Raw genomic sequence first — 16472 nt, 5'->3', positions numbered from 1 at the left:
AACCCCACTTTACAGTTGAAGAAATAAAAGTGCAGAGAGGTTACTAGAGTGTCCCTAACTTTCACAGTCTGACTGGCACAGGAAAGATTAGATTAGAGCCAGTTTCTCTAATGGGTAATCTTGTGCTTTGTGCAATGTAAGGACATTGCTAAGCTTTGTCTTCCATAAACTAGTAATTGAACAGGAAATACAGGAAATAGCTATTACCATTATCTACACATTCTGACACATACTAACTATATGTGGGTTTTTTTTAACTATATCAATCAACCTCACATTATATCATAGTGTACACTGTATGGCAGACTAAAAGGCAATGTTGTAGAAATTTAGAATTAATATTTTTCATGTTTGGTTAAATAGAAAGTGACTTATATGGTGCCTAGAAGAAGGGAGAATTAGATGTTATTTGATAAAGTCTTCTTTGAACATGTAGATATTTTTAGTTGCAAGAAAATAGTAAAAGATGATGTCCCTGGCACTTGCCTAGTTTATATTTCATGGGAATCATGATTGCAAGGTAGGAAATTGGTGTTGCATTTTTCCTTTTGTGCCATAAGGAAATTCACCTCCTTACTGCTTGGTCACATGACTCAACCCTGTGAACAGTTAATACCCACCGTAACTCATGCTTAGCTCCAGACAAATGGCCAGAAATAAAGAATTCAGAGCAGACACAGCCTATGGTGAAGTCCTGGTCAGGGAAGATGGTGTCACGGTGGACTGATGGTAGTATAAATTTTGTGAACCTAAGTTTACAAAAATGTTAACTTTTCTCTATTTCAGTTTCCTCATATGTGAAAAAGGAATGATGGTATATACCTTATATGGGTTTTGAGGATTAAAGATCATTTATTAAGACATCAAGCAAACACAGCTTAGTGTCTCATACATGCTGATACTATTAATAGGGGAAACAGTCTTTAAATGAAGTTCAGACTTTTATACACTGAAAGCAATAAACACAAAGGATAAAATTGTGATTATTTTCTGATGAGAGCCTAATCCTGAAACTCTACCACTGAGGGCACAGTAAGAGAAAGAGGTCATAAGATTTGTATTACCATTTGACTACACTTTACTTACTCAAATATGTCCCTAAATTCCACACTCCTGTCAATAGCGTGCCTTTTAATAATCTTCCATGGAAGAATGAACAGGTAGAAGACATGAGGGAGTTGAGTATGGGACTAGGCATTATGCCCTTGGACAATTCTGTCATCTTATTTCCTCATCCATAAAGTTGCAAATATTTAATAACATGTAGCAAATATTTATGGAAGACCTAGATGCCAGACACTCTTTTAGGTGTTTGGGGAAAAATAAGTCTAAGAAGAAAATACTTGTTTGGATGGTGATGTGTTTATAAAAATTATTAAGACAGAAGAGAGCAAATTGAGGGGGCAAAGGTAGTAATGGAGTTGCAATTTGAAAAGTGAAGTTTTCACTGAGATGCTGATACTTGGTTAAATACTTGAAGTTGAGGGACCAAGACTTATAGGTATTTGGGGGAAGAACATTCTAGGCAGAGGGGAAAACACAAAGGTTCTGAAGTGGGGAATGACTGGTCTGAGTTATAGCCAAGGGACCAGCATTTAGGAGTGGAGTGAATGAGGGAGAAACCAGAACTATTGGGGACCAGAGTATATGACCTGGAACACCATTTTTGATAGCTTTGGACTCAGACTTAGATGGCAATCCACTCCACAATGTGGAAAAGTGACATTTATGTGAGTGTATTTAATAGGATTATTCTGGCTCCCATTTTAAACTAGACCAGTGGTTCTCAACCTTGGCTGCACATAAGAATCACCTGGGAATCTTTTTAAAATCCTGAATTCTGGGCCTCCACCTCCGGAAATTGTTTCTTTGTTACTAATGTTGTGGCCCCACCCCATAACAAAGAAACAGAATTTCCAGAGGATGAGGCCCAGAAATCAGGATTTTAAAAAGATTCCCAGGTGATTCTAATGTGCAGCCAAAGTTGAGAACCACTGAACTAGACTCAAGGCAACAGTGTGGTGCAGGGTGGAGGGGATCAATGGGGAAAAATGGGGACATCTGTGATACTTTCAATAATAAAGATAAACTTAAAAAATAAAAATAGACTAAAGGAAGTAAGAGGAGGAAGAAAGGAAACAAGCTAGGGGGGAAGATATTGCACAATTCTGACGAGAGATGCTGATGGCTTGGCCATGGTTGTAAGTGGAAAAGGTAAGAGGAGGTCAAATAATGGATTTATTTCAAAGATGCTGTTGGCAGGATATAATGGCAGATTGGATGCTGGGTCAGAGAGAACAAGGTACAATGAAAAGATTGAGATTTTAACCTGAACAGTTGGAAGAGTTGTGTTACCAGTAACACAGTAAGAAGACTGTAGGAGGAGTAGGTCTGGGGTAGACGTGTGGCATTAACCTTAGAGCTCTTGCCTGTGTCCAAGAATGTTAAGAAGAGTCAGTAAGAAATCTCTGCGGAAGCTTAGATCATTCCTTAATGTCAGGGGGTTTATTTGTATAAATAACAACTTGTGTGCAAGAACCTGAAGTGTCAGCTAGATGGAAGTTAAAGGCTTAATGCTTACAACTCATTGAGTTGTCTCCTGAACTAAAGATAGAAAACCTCTATCTGACAGTGTGAGCACATGGAAATTATTTGAATATATGATAAAATTGGTAAATGGTATACATCTTACAATGGGAAAAGCAGTGACCAGGAAGAAAGAAAAAGATTTGGAGGGCATTATTCTATGTCTGCTCAAAAAACGTTTAAAAGTAGGCAGAAAAACGTGTTTAATTATAAAAAGCTATGGATCAACTGTTCAAATTTAAAACTAATTTAATTAAAATTACTGGTTTTAAACTATGCATTATACGGAAGACCTCTTGTGAACCCTTGAATAATGATACTCATTTCTTCTTGTCCAAATTTTCATTCCTTTAATAAAAGAAGAGCTGAAATTTTGTTAGTGAATTATTTTGTTACATATGTTTCTATCATTTCACTTCAATTTACTGCATTATATCTTAAAAAATAATTCTTTATGAATTATGTGAGAAGATAATTATTGTAATGAAGGAGAAATGATATTAACATACTACTCTTAATCAAAGCATAGCCTTTGGTGGGGTAGAATAGAGGGGATGATGAATGAGTTTTATCTTGACTTCTAACTTTCCCCATTTGCTAGTAATTGCCTGGCCTATATTTTGAGATGAATTCTCAGAGCATTTCTAGGATCAGTAGAACAAAGTACTGTTATTGACTGAGCATGCTTGTGAAAGGTACCAATGAAGAAATGACAGCAACTGGGCACACATCAACCATCCTTGCTTTATTAGCTCTGAAAGAGGCCTGGAGCATTGACAAGTATGGCTTGTCTTAATGTTGTCCACTGTGGTTTTTTGCACCTGTCCTACTTTCTTTCTCCTGGCCTTTCCAGGTCATAGCCCAGGCAATGTCCTTCCTTAGATTTTGACTTTTATTTATCTTGAATTTTTTTCTTTAGAAAGTCTTTTCTCAAGACCTGCCCTTTGCTAACTTATTTGATTAATAAATGTGACCACAGTATGTACAAAGGCACAAGATTGGTATACGCATGTTCTGGGAAACTAGTCTGATGAGCCATTCACAAACCTCTCAAGAATATGTAGATTTAATACCTGGAGTCTACTGATGGATATAATGATGAGACAGGCCAACTTAGCTGGAGATGCAGGTGCTCCTTTCAAGACTGAGGTAAAGATTTAAAATAGCTCATATCTTACAGAAAAATAGATTTAAGACTTTAAGAAACAAGTCTAGGGAACCCAAGTATTTGATGGAGATAAAACACAGGACTTGGAAGGTTGATCTGCAGCGATTGGTGAGCCTTTCTAGGCCAGAAAGGACTCCATTTTTGAGGTAGCTGGGACTCTCAACTGGCTTCTGACAACAATATAAGATTTTAATGAATTAAGGTATTACACTTTCCAGATAACATCATTTTCTTTTTAATAAGAAATGATATCTTAACCAAAATGAACAGCTTGCATTTTTGGAATTAGGCCCTATACTTGGTTGGGTAAAATATTTTATGCTTCTTAAATTAGACCTCTAAACATCGTCTTCCCTCTCTCTACTATTAGAGCTATCTTGACTTTCTACTTTTAGAGCTTATAGGGGTTAAATGAAGACAAAATGTTCTTAGATATTTGGGGTGTCACACTTTTACACAAAATCCTCATTTTCTTGTGCTGAAGCGTGATCCCTCCTTTCCTTCATTCAGCTAAAGAATATAGTAAAACTAGAAAAGATACAGATCTATTTTTTTTGGTGCTTATGTATTTCCCTTGTAAACTTCTTCATGCCTTTATCCCTAACACATTAAAACTGGAATATTCAGGCATTGAGAGCAAGCCAAGATGATACTTGGTTTAGTAAAAAGACAGAACTCCAAATGCTGGATGGGGGAACCTTGAAAAAAAGTAAAAGAGGAGGACTTAGAGAAATATAATTTTAGAGATACCTTTTTTTTAATGATAATTTAAGGAAAGATAAATCAGTAATAATGAACACTAAGATTTACTAAGGGCCTACCATGTTCTAAGCACTTAGCTTGAAGGATATGATCTCATTTAATACCTAAATACTTAAATAAATGTGTGGTATTTTTTCATTTTTACTTTTACTTTAAAAATTTGAAGTGGATAGAGCTAGACTAATTAGCTCTCTCAAGATCATATGGTCAGTGATCAGCTTCATCAGGCTTTGAACTAGGGTTCTGAGTCCAGAGCCTAGGAACCATAAGAAAGGAAAAGATAGAGAGGGAGAGCAGGAGAATATCTTACCAGAGCAAAGAAAATGGACAGGAGTTGGAAGAAATGGGTGAGGAAGAGGGAACTAGGATCCTAAAGAGAGGCAGCAAACAGTCCCTGGGGGATGGGGTCTAGTCTGCTCTTCAACTCTCTTCATCCAGGACCCAGGTAGCAATGGAGGCTTCTACCAGCGTTTTCCACTCACCCGATGAGGAGAGGGGCATGGGGTGGATGGGAGGTGACTTTCCCCAGCACAGGAATAATTATAAATTATCCATTTCCTTGTGGTTGAATGTGAAGAGAAGTTTAAGAAGGGAGAAGAATGATCCAGGGTTCTCAGATTATGCTTACTTTCTAGGCACAGTTCTCCGCCAACCAGCCCCCAAAGATGTGGTCCTTGACTCGTGGTTTGTTCTTCACTCAGTGTGTGCCAGAACCTAGGAGCCATTTTATAAAGTGTTAAATAGCCTTCAGCACATTCCTACAACGTTGGAGGGTCTATTTGTGGCTTGTTCATTCATTTTGTGAAGACTTATTTCTCTTGGATTCTTGGACAATGACTGTCCTAGATTTGTCTGCCAATCATGTTGATATTGCTCAGGGAAGGAGAATGGGGGAAACAGAGGAATCAAAGGTACTGATATTCTGCTAGCTGGCTCCCTCTAGGGAAGGCTAAAAGAAGCTTTAGCCTTTTGAAGAATTGCTACAAGGTATGAACCTTGTACCATGGTGACTCAAAGATTGTCTTCTTACCCAGGAATATCTTCCAATTAGGGTGGAAGCCTAAAACTCCATTGGTAATTCTCCTGTTGGATTTATTTCTCATGGTTTTGTTGTTATGTGGGAACGACTCAGAGAGGATGAGTTGGAAAAGTGTGGGGAAAGGAAGGGTGCAGGGAGGAAGAAATATAGAAAATGGAGGTGGGAACTGCCTAAACAATGCCTTTCCAAGGGCCAACATACCTCAATACTCCCACTTCTCCTTGGGATTCCAAGTTTAGCAAGAATGCCTTGTTTGGGTTGAACAAAAACTGTACTGCCTTTAATGGTAAGAAAAATGGCCCTAAGCCATATTTAGAAAATGTGTTGACTGTAATTAAGCCTTCATGGGAGTCCCCAAGGTTTACTTACCTATAATTGAAAAAATGCAAATGAAGACAGTTAATCAGTGGACTGGCTGACGATGAAGCGCTACTACCTACCTAAATGAATTAAGAACGAAGACACAAATATGTCCACTTGAGAAAGTTACCCGAGAGCCAGTTGGCAAATTTCTCAGCAACACTGTGGAGAACTTTTTCTTAGCCTAACATTGCAATGCTTTCCTGCTAAGGCCTTTGCCAACTTAATCTTGAGCCATTGTGTGCAGGCTTCCTAACTACTGGTCTTCAGCATTAGTGGAGCACCAGCTGCCTCCCTGGCATCACTCAAGGTAGCCCTGTAGAAAAAATAACACATATCTTGTCCTCCTTTCTGTCAAGATTGACTCACCACTTAAAGTTGTAAAACATTTGCTTTTCAAGATCCCATGTTCAAAGGGAGTACCCCCTGGGATTTATCCAACTCTACAGGAGTGATCCCACAGTATTTTCACTAGTAGTCATCAAGGATTGGTAAATGTTCTCATACAAATAGCATCAATGCAGCTTTTCAGCTTTTTTTTTTTTTAACAGTAATCACACTATACCTCTGATGGTCATTTTTCACTTCAGCCACCATACTTGTTAATATATCCAGCTAATTTTTATCACCTGATTTAACTCCCCCACCCCCCCAAATGCTTTGCATTTCTGTTAATACTTATGTCTCCTGCTTGATGATCTCACTAATTAGCAATTATGGTGTCAGTAATAAGGGTAAAAAAAGAGTATATGCAGCATTTAGATAAAAAATATTTGTCAGTGATCTGTTAGTGGGAATAAAAACAAAATGTAGAGGTATAATTGATAACCTATCAAGTTGGTTTTGACAATTCTTGTCAAAATGTGGCCTCTTGGAGGAGGGAGGTAGAGATGTTTTATTACCCTTGTGACCCAGTAGATTCTGAGGGAGCATAGTGCCATGATTGATTAGTAATGTCTGATGTGGCCACCACAGGGGTGAATGGCAAATTGCTGCCTTGTGATCACCACCGTTACTGTCTTAACAGGAAGGAATCCACCTTTGCTAACTCACTGCATTGAGGATGTTTGGTGAGGAAGAGTGAGTGGACTAGGGCACAGAAGTGAGGGCTTGCCACAAAGGAGTTGTCTCTTTTTTTGCAAGTGTGTAAACATCCATAAAGTGGGAAAAGATGCAATTTAGGTTGAGCCTTTTCCCATGTCTTTGTTTGCCTGAGTTATTTATTACCCTGCACTGGCTAGAGTTTTTTAAAAAGTGTTATTGATATAGACTCTGGGAAAAGCAGGCAGATATTTCAAATGTATCGGAGTTTCTAAGGAGATCAAATATCTCTTCAAAGCCTCATGGATTTTTTGAACATGAAATGTTCTTGTTGGCAGATAATAGAGCCAATGCTCTGGGTTTCTAACCTCCCATTCATTAACAGCAAAGTTGACTTGCTGCAAAGTCTTTCTTTTTTTCCTTCCCTGCAAGCAATTTGTGACTCGCTTTGAGTAGATAACTGTTTAAATATAAATAAATGACCAGCTCTAGTGGAAAGATTCCAATTTTCTCCAGGTATTTGCTTCCAATTGATTGTCAATTCTCCCATCACAACTTCTTCCCTTCCAAACAGTACCCCAGGCCTGAATGTGTATAACCTAGTTCCACTAAAATACTTCTGGCTCTTAGGTTAAACACTAAGTTATTACCATTAAAAGATGTTGTTTGGTTAAAATGTAGTCTAACCTTATTTGCGGAACTGGTAGTGCTATCCCCTCTGATTGAGAGAATTAAAATAAAATAGCCTAAGCCCAATTGGGGCTGGGTCCCCTCTCCTGGGCACTGCTAAGCTTTTTGAGGTAATCATGGCAAATTCTTCAGTTTTACTGTATTTCAAAATCACCTTCAAATGGATTGAGTTTCTTTTATTCAATTTACCTTAGCCAGGAATCTCGTGGCACTTGCATTATTTTGAATTCAAGGACAGATTGCTTTGTACCTGGGATTTCCATGAACTGCCATTTGTGGTTTATTTTTTTGGTAATAATCAGCCTTTTGAAAATAGATTTTATTTCCAGGGTGTATTTCTAGCTCAACATGCATATTTCAAATAGGTGAATGTAGGACTCAGTGAAATTTTTAATTCTCTTTTGTAATTATTGTATGTGGCCCTCTCACATTAATATCCTAAGCCATTTACTATGTTATATGTTGTTAATCCAGTGCATTTTTCAGTACCTCTTTCACAGTTTTTGCACCTTTGACTATGCTATTTTTTTAATGAGTATGTTTTTAAAACCAGCTGTATAATCTAAACTGCATTTATTTCATTGTTGGCTGGCCCCAGGAAGTTCACCATTACTATCAAGAGTGATTGCTAATTATTTAAACCAGAAAGTAGCCTTGGCTGTCAAGGAATAGTTAAGATATTTCTTGATGTTATAGCTTCAATTATGAAAAGAATATTGAATTTGATATTGAAATTATAATGCTGAGGGGAATTTTTAGTACACTTAGTGGACTTTTTGACCTGATTAAAAATATGGATTTAATATTTCATTCAGCATTCTATTATATCTCTTGGTATAAATGCTACATAATATGAAGGGAAGAAGAAATTAGGATTGACATGAATTATATGCCTATAGTATGCAGGACACTGTTCATGAAGGAGACCAAAATAAGCAAATATGTGATTTATTAGACCTAGCTTCCTGAGTTTCACTTCCATAATTTCAAGTGTCCCTTTAATAACTACATGTAGCACAGACACCTGAAATCCAGTCAGTCCAAAGTTAAACTTACCATTGTACCACCTCATCTTCCCTCATTTCTATCATCTGAGTTAAGAGCCTCAATATATATCCAGTTGTACAAGCTAGAAATTTGAGAACTGTCCTTCATTGCCCAACCATTCAGTCACCAACAACCTTCTATTTCACTCATTAAAGCAAGTCTAGATATCCTGACCACCCTGAAGCTTTATTTTCCTACCCTGTCCCTACCTGACTCCAGCTAGATTCCCCATTCTCCCTGTTCCTTTAGCACTTGACATCCTACTAAAGCACTTACCACAGAGCCCAGTGGTTGGCAGAAAATAGATACACACTAGGTGTCTGAAGAAATACTTGGAGGAATAATAAGTAGGTAGAAAGATGGAGTGACAGGCTTCAGGGTAAAGAGTAAATGAGAATTCAACGTTACAAGAAATGTAGTTGCACTTTCATTTAAAAGAGCATGGTTGAGTCATGCAGGCACAGTTGTTTCTATGGAAACGGAACACCTCTTGCAGTGTAAACCTCTTCTTAATGAAGTAGCACGGAACCTAAGACCTGGGGTTTTAGAACTCTTCAGATGATCATGTAAATTTTGAGTGAAGCCCTTTTCATCTTTTGACGTAAGGACTTAGGTAGCACAAATATCAATTAATGGCAGAATCACAATTCATTAAAGTTCTCCCTCTAGTATTTTCTTTCCATTCCAAATACAAAACGAGAATGGTATATGGAAAGAGATGCATTAGAAGCTGAGTGGGGTTAAGCAGAGGCAGAAAAAGCCCATTGAAAGGGCTCTAAAACAGCTCTCCCTGCCTCATTTGCTTTTTCATGGACTGCAAGAGAACAAGATGTGAAGAAACATCTGTTGCCTTTTTAAAATAGCACTTTGATATTTTAAAAGAATAGTGACAGAATTAGGAGCAGCCTAATTCCTGTGGTTAGGGACAGCAGACACCTACGAATTGGAATAGAGAGAATTAGTCTAGCACAGCCTACTTGATTTGGGGGCTGTGGATTCTTCTGTCAGCATGGCTCTGGGAAGCAGCATCCGTGAGCTCATGGGCTCTGGAGTTAGGCTGCCTGGATTTAAATCTTGGCTTCTGTACCTCTTATTTGTAATGTGATGCTGGACGAGCTGTATGGCTCTCTAAAACCTAGTGGAGCATAAGAGTGCTTCCTGTGTCAGGAGTGGTTGTGAGCTCGAATAAGAAAAAGGATTCTCAGGGAGCTGGTCCAGAGATTGGCTCCTGGTCGCATTTGCTAAATGTAGGCTCTTATTTTTAAGAGTGGATGAAAATTAGGAGTGCCTCTTAGATATAGGAACTAAGTGGAACATCTTGTAGGAATAGAAAGGCCCTTAAGCAGGGAAAATATGTCTCTCTTTTTGCAGAAAAGCCCAGTGTCTATGCAGGCCAGCATGAGGAATAGCTGCGATTGGCCCACTTTTGAAGCTATTTTAAAGCTAGCACAACCAGCCCAGGTAAAGGCATAGAACACCAATGAGGGTACCACCAGTTCTTACAGCTGTGCAGTGAACATGCTTCAGAGAGAAACCAGCAGGTCTCAGATTCCAGGCACTGCCACCAAGAGGGAGAACCCAAGGCAGGAGGACATCCTAAAGGCTAGGAGAGACTGGGGAGGGCTGAGCAGGAGCACAACCGGGGCCAGGAGATCCAGTTATAAAGAATTCAGGCTCTAAGGATGAGACTAAAAATCACAGACCAGGTGAGATGGAGGCTGATGTTTACAAACTGTTCACAGGTTTAAAGGAGAGGCTGTCGCCCACACAGAGGTGATAATTGAGACAGGTCCATTTGAATGGCAGGTAGTCACTGAGAAAAACAAGACCCTGGAGGTCAAAGGATGCTTCAGAGAAGTGTAGTGGTACAGAAGGTGGGCTTTGGAGAGAGAGAGTACCGTCCTAATCTCTGCTTTGCCAGTTACTGCAGGGGCAAGTGAGATTACCTTGATAAGCTTCAGTTTGCTCACTTGTAAAATGAGGGCAACGAAAGTTCCTACTTCAAGGTTTTTTGAAACTTAAATCATGCAATTTAATTAAAAGGACTAAGGCAAAGCCAAGCACCTGCTAATTGCTCAATTAATGTTGGTGATTATTATTAAAACTTTGTACAGAATCATTTGCCTGTCTTGTTTGAAAATGCCATGGTTACGGTATAAATCACAAAATAGAATGCAATTACGTTAAATAAGTTTTCCAAAACCTTGTATTAAAAAAATCTCCTGGCCATGTAGCTTTACTCTTTTTCATGCATTTTTTTTTAAGGAAGTGAACTTTTTAGCAAAATGTGCCACTTGGAAACCAGGTCTCAGTGCTCTTTTGGACAAGCATTAGGGAGACCTATTTTTAAATAAAACAAATTCTTTTTGTACTGATAACTATTCATTCAAGTGGGTATAGGGCCGTGGTTGGCAAACTGCGGCTCGCGAGCCACATGCGGCTCTTTGGCCCCTTGAGTGTGGCTCTTCCTAAGCCTTAGGAGTACCCTAATTAAGTTAATAACAATGTGCCTACCTATATAGTTTAAGTTTAAAAAATTTGGCTCTCAAAAGAAATTTCAATCGTTGTACTGTTGATATTTGGCTCTGTTGACTAATGAGAGGGTGAAAGAGCCCTCTTTGGCTTTATATTTCAGAGCTGCCTCACTCTCGACCAATGTATTAGATTTATTCACAGGATTCCTGCTTCAGGCTGGGGGAGCAAAGGGGTTCTGAAGAAGAGACAGGCTATCAGAATTCCCCTACTATTATATCATTTCACCCTCTCTTTACCCTACCACTGGTATAGGGCATATGGAAAAATTATCCTTTGTTTTAATAAAAAGTAAAAATTTTAATTTTAAGTGGGGCTGATTGTCTAGGGCCGTGGTTGCCAAACTGCGGCTTGCGGGCCACATGCGGCTCTTTGGCCCCTTGAGTGTGGCTCTTCCACCAAATACCGACTTCTGTGCATGGGCCACGAAGTTTCAATCACACTCTATGTGCGCGCCCGCACGTGGTATTTTGTGGAAGAGCCACACTCAAGGGGCCAAAGAGCCACATGTGGCTCGCAAGCCGTAGTTTGCCGACCACTGGTCTAGGGGTATATTTGTTCAAGGTTAGCTGGCAGTTCCTAACCTCATTCCTTTCCCCGGCCACAAAGCGGTACCTGCCCTACCAGGTGGTTTGAATGAAGTAACTGGCTTTGAAGTTCAGAGCTGCCTTACTCTCCACCAATGTATTAGGTTTATTCCCAGGATTCCTGCTTCAGGCTGGGGGAGCAAAGGGGTTCTGAAGAAGAGACAGGCTATCATATTTTTGCTGCAGAATTAGACACCATCTCTCTGAAAATGGAATCTGTGGTAAAAATCTCCACATTACTCTTCTCTTTGGATCCAATCAATTTTCCCAAGATTTGCTTTTTGGGAACCATTTCATAATACAATAGACATGTCCTCTTCTAATTTTATTGCTCTGAAGCAAATAGACAGAATCCCCCTACTATTATATCATTTCACCCTCTCTTTACCCATAGTTCACAATAGAATTAACTTTATGAATGATTATTATTTTTGAAACCTGACAGACTTATAGGAAACCATCAATTGGCCAAGGGGTATAGTATCTAGCTTAAGGAAGCATGACTTCTAATTCTCCCAACATTAATTACTGTCATATCTATTTCCTTAGTTATTTATATTTCTACCTGGGAGTATTAAAAAAAAGATGAAAAAGTGAAATTCAGTCAGATAACTGGCTATGATGTTACCAAATTCACACATGGTGAAAGTCCTGAACTCATTGGATGAAATAATGAAACCCATAGACTATGGGAAGTCTTACTTCAGTGGTTCTCAATTTTTTTCATGCAGAAGAACCCCCTGGATTGAAAGTTTTTAAAATCAGACCGTTCTGGATGGGCCTGAGGAATTGCATTTCTAACAGGTTCCCAGGTGATGCTGATCCAGCTGGTTCAGAGACTGTTCTTTGAGAACCACTACACTAATCCACCCTTAGCCTCTCTTCTTTTAACATGAATAATCTAGAAGTTTCTTTTCCCTAGCTAGCTGTAAGAATTTAGGCTGTATGAACTAAAACAGTCTGGGTTAAGTAGTTATTTTGGTATCTGTGCACCTTATACAATGTAACAGAAGTGGTAAAGGAAGTAGTTACTCTACACATTTGGTTGATTTAATTCACAAAACAAGTCAATTATAATATTTGGTGAATCATGGCTCTAATCCACAAATCACTTTACTTCTCTACATTATTCTGAGGTCAAGGTCAATGTAATACTGACATTTAATCTTTACTTTTTTTTCCTCAGTGGTGAAACCTCACTTCTATGGTATTTCAAAGAATTCACACATAGAAAATATCTTTAACCCCAATTATCTGACTCTATGGGTGTTTTTTTTTGTTTGTTTTTTTTTTGGTGTTGGAAGAATTGAGTTTGTCATAAAATACTTTTCTTAACTCAGCATAATTTTATTTAACCTTAATTATGGATAGGGGACAGCATGTTCCTGATCACAACGAGGGACACACTTTGGTCTCAAGAAGTGACAGGAAGCTAAAGTGAGTGCAGGTTGCATCATACAGGGAAGTCACAGCATTTGGGGGTCCCTGAGCTTGAACCCTTTGCTAATCATCTTGTCCCCAGAAGGTTGAAGGCCTGGCTTTCAATTCTCAGATTCAGCTACAGTCCATCAATTACAGGTCGTACAACCACCGGGAACCACATTACTTAGGAACATCCTTGGATCCCTCATCTAACAGTAATGGATACATTTCCTTAGTCGCTATTACAAGAAGTTGGATGAGCGATCAAACTATGCTCCAGCGTCCCTGAGGCTGGAGTCCTATATTCAGTCCAGCTGTTATTTCTTTCCCTTCACTGGGTTACACGTAAGATTTTGGCTGAAAGGGATTCTGGGAAATGTAGTTTTGATATTTTCCAGCATCTATGGTTCAGGAAGTAAAGGAAAAAGAAGGCTGAAACATACTGAATGGTCTCTAGCCTACAGTACCACACTGTCTAACTAGCTAAAAGCAGAAGAGAGATGGCCTTTAAAAAATCCCTGGACTGAGGATCTGGGGATGAGCTTCTACACCTACTGTGCTCTGAGTTGTCACAGTGTTTTTGAAATTATTCTGCTGAGCAACATGGCAGTATGGTACAGTAATCCAGTCTGTGAGGACTTCATCGCTTACGCTGCATAAAACCATGGAGGTTACTAGACCTCTGCATGCGCCAGTCTTCTTATTACAAAATAGCAATGACAATAATTACCACTTCATAGATTGTTGTGAGAGTTAAATGGGGAACTACAATGGTGTTTGGCACATAGTGCTAAATCAATATTTCATTAACACCGGGACCCGGGTCTCCCTGACCTACAACAGCCTGGCGCAATTATTGATATTCTTATAAGAGGTATATTCAAGACCTGAGAATAGGTAAATGGATACTCAAGCTTAATAAACACTTAAGCAAAAGCCAGAACACCCATGGGTGTTCCTTTGCTTAGCTGCCTGCATCCCTACCAATCCTAAACTGAAGATGAGGAAATAACCTATAAATAGATGTATACTTCTTCTGGGGGGGGGCATACAATTACAGTATAACCCCAATACCTATTCTTCAGTGTCTGCCAAATGCCTTTCAAACATTTGAGTGAATGTTTCTATTACCAATCAGGCTAATGTAGTAATATAAGAGTAGTAATATGAGATACTCTACTTTGAAAAACTTTTGTTAACATTGGAATTCTTATGTGCTCAAAAGAGAGTTTTGCTTTAGAGGTATCTGGACTTTAATAAATTATGTATCATAGAGTAACATTTTTTCTTTCTTTTTACCTTGGGAGAAGATAGATGACCTATTCACCTTACCATGTAGTCATTTACTCCTTTGGGGCAGTGTTGTATAGTTGCACAAGCAAAGCTTTGTTTTAATTGTGAACTTGCACCTTGACTAACCCAGGTGTATCTCACTCTAGCTGGACAGCGCCACGTCGCTCATCCAGGCAGCTAAAAACCTGATGAACGCTGTTGTCCTCACGGTAAAAGCCTCCTATGTGGCCTCGACCAAATACCAGAAGGTCTATGGGACAGCAGCTGTCAACTCCCCTGTTGTGTCTTGGAAGATGAAGGCTCCGGAGAAGAAGCCCCTTGTGAAGAGAGAAAAGCCTGAAGAATTCCAGACGCGAGTTAGGCGAGGGTCTCAGAAGAAACACATTTCGCCTGTGCAGGCCTTAAGTGAATTCAAAGCAATGGATTCCTTCTAGGACGATAGGCTTTCACAAGAAAGCCTTTTCTTTCTTTCTTTTTCCTTTCCTTTCCTTTTTCAATCCATTTTTTTGTATGCATACCTGCCGACTTGTGTGCCTCCGGCATGGGGAAATTATGGGAGCGGAGTCTGTTTGCATGCAGGATGAGGTGGGATCAATACTACTGACCCATCTGTAAGCCTGGAGAGGGGACAGGAAGCCCTGTCCTGAGGTGGCACAGAGCTGTTCTTTGCAACATTCTCATCAAATCTGGTGAAGAGTTTGTATCACAATGTTTACGGGAGTGGGAGGGAGGGGAAAAATAAACTTAACGCTACAAGAGCAAATTCTAATGCATGCAGGAATCATTTGGTTGGCAGGTATATTAAGTGAAAAATCTGGAAGTGTTAATGGTAGAACATAAAGCTTGTATTGCTTCCATTTCGATGCAAAAATGTCCTAGCCAGTATGCTTAAGTGTGTGGCCCACAAATGGAACAACTGAACTATGAAGTCCTATCCATGATATGTGGATTTTTTTTAACGAAGGGGAAACTAACTCCTCCAGCCTAAATATGCTTCTTTTAATCTGTATTCTGTTCTTTCTCTTCTAGTAGTGCCGTTACTAGTGCTCATGCTATCTATCGATTTTTCCCCATCACTGAAAACAATAAACATTTATTTGAGACGATTATAATTCTTCTGTGGGCACTGGAAGCACAATAGAGTGTTCAATCTTGCTTTTAAATTTTTTTAAAAAAATTGAACGATGATTTTGCTAGAAATAGGAGGCCCAGTGGTTGGATGTTAGAGGAATGGAAACTGACAACGTGTAAAGGTTTAGAGGCAAATACATAGGTGTAGCTTGGAGTGCTGGTATCGACTATGGCATTGTATCCACTAACTCAAAATAAACGCATTTAATCTCGACAACTGAATGTTTTCTTTAAGTGCATATTTAATAAAAGATCAGAACATCTTGTTTGTTTTTAAAAATTGAGGGTAAAATAGGTGATATAAAAAAAAATCTGAGTCACCCTGAGAGTCCAAGAATTGTTTCATTTTATATTTTCCATTTGTTTTTATTTACTTTCAGGCTGAATCTAAAATGAGACAGTCGTGTGTTAGATTTTTGTGGGCCATGTTCAGCCCTGGGCTAAACTGAAGAAACTTAATGGGTTCCCAGAGAGAAACTGAATCCAATATCTGCCCATTAATTTCAAAGTATCTTATTCATTTCAAACAATTTTTAAGCTAAATTGTGAACATAGGGCCTCTGTCTCATTACTAAAAAGAAGTAGTAGTCTTTCAGCTATGACCAGAGGATGAGAAAGGGATCCCAAATATTCATCTGAACACCCCCAAATCTTCCCATTTAAATGATGCCTATAGGTTAGCAAGTTAAAATATGTCTCCAGAAGACTCCTGGTAAAATATGTATATGTTTCTTAGCAATGTGAAAACCCACTGGGGACGAATCTTGCATTAGATTCAGTGCAAGGTCTCAATGAGAAGGAGACTGAGGACTTA

General features: G+C 39.0%; 1 protein-coding gene across 8 annotated transcripts in view; it reads left to right on the top strand.

Annotated features, from left to right (window-relative positions):
- Positions 1–15940, top strand: part of CTNNA2 (catenin alpha 2) — a 962766-nt gene extending 946826 nt beyond the window's left edge. For 5 of the 8 annotated variants that reach the window (XM_006098480.1, XM_023762210.1, XM_023762215.1 and 2 more), the window contains one exon: positions 14674–15940. In XM_006098480.1, coding sequence (XP_006098542.1) covers positions 14674–14961 — 288 coding nt within the window. In that variant the 3' untranslated portion in view covers positions 14962–15940. The remainder of the gene's footprint in view (positions 1–14673) is intronic. The other 3 variants (XM_023762212.1, XM_023762211.1, XM_023762213.1) reach the window with 2 other exon arrangements.
- Positions 15941–16472: the final 532 nt, after the last annotated feature.

This window comes from Myotis lucifugus, unplaced genomic scaffold (assembly GCF_000147115.1).
Source record: "Myotis lucifugus unplaced genomic scaffold, Myoluc2.0 scaffold_237, whole genome shotgun sequence".
Lineage (NCBI taxonomy): Eukaryota > Metazoa > Chordata > Mammalia > Chiroptera > Vespertilionidae > Myotis > Myotis lucifugus.
This window is presented reverse-complemented; position numbering and strand designations above follow the sequence as displayed.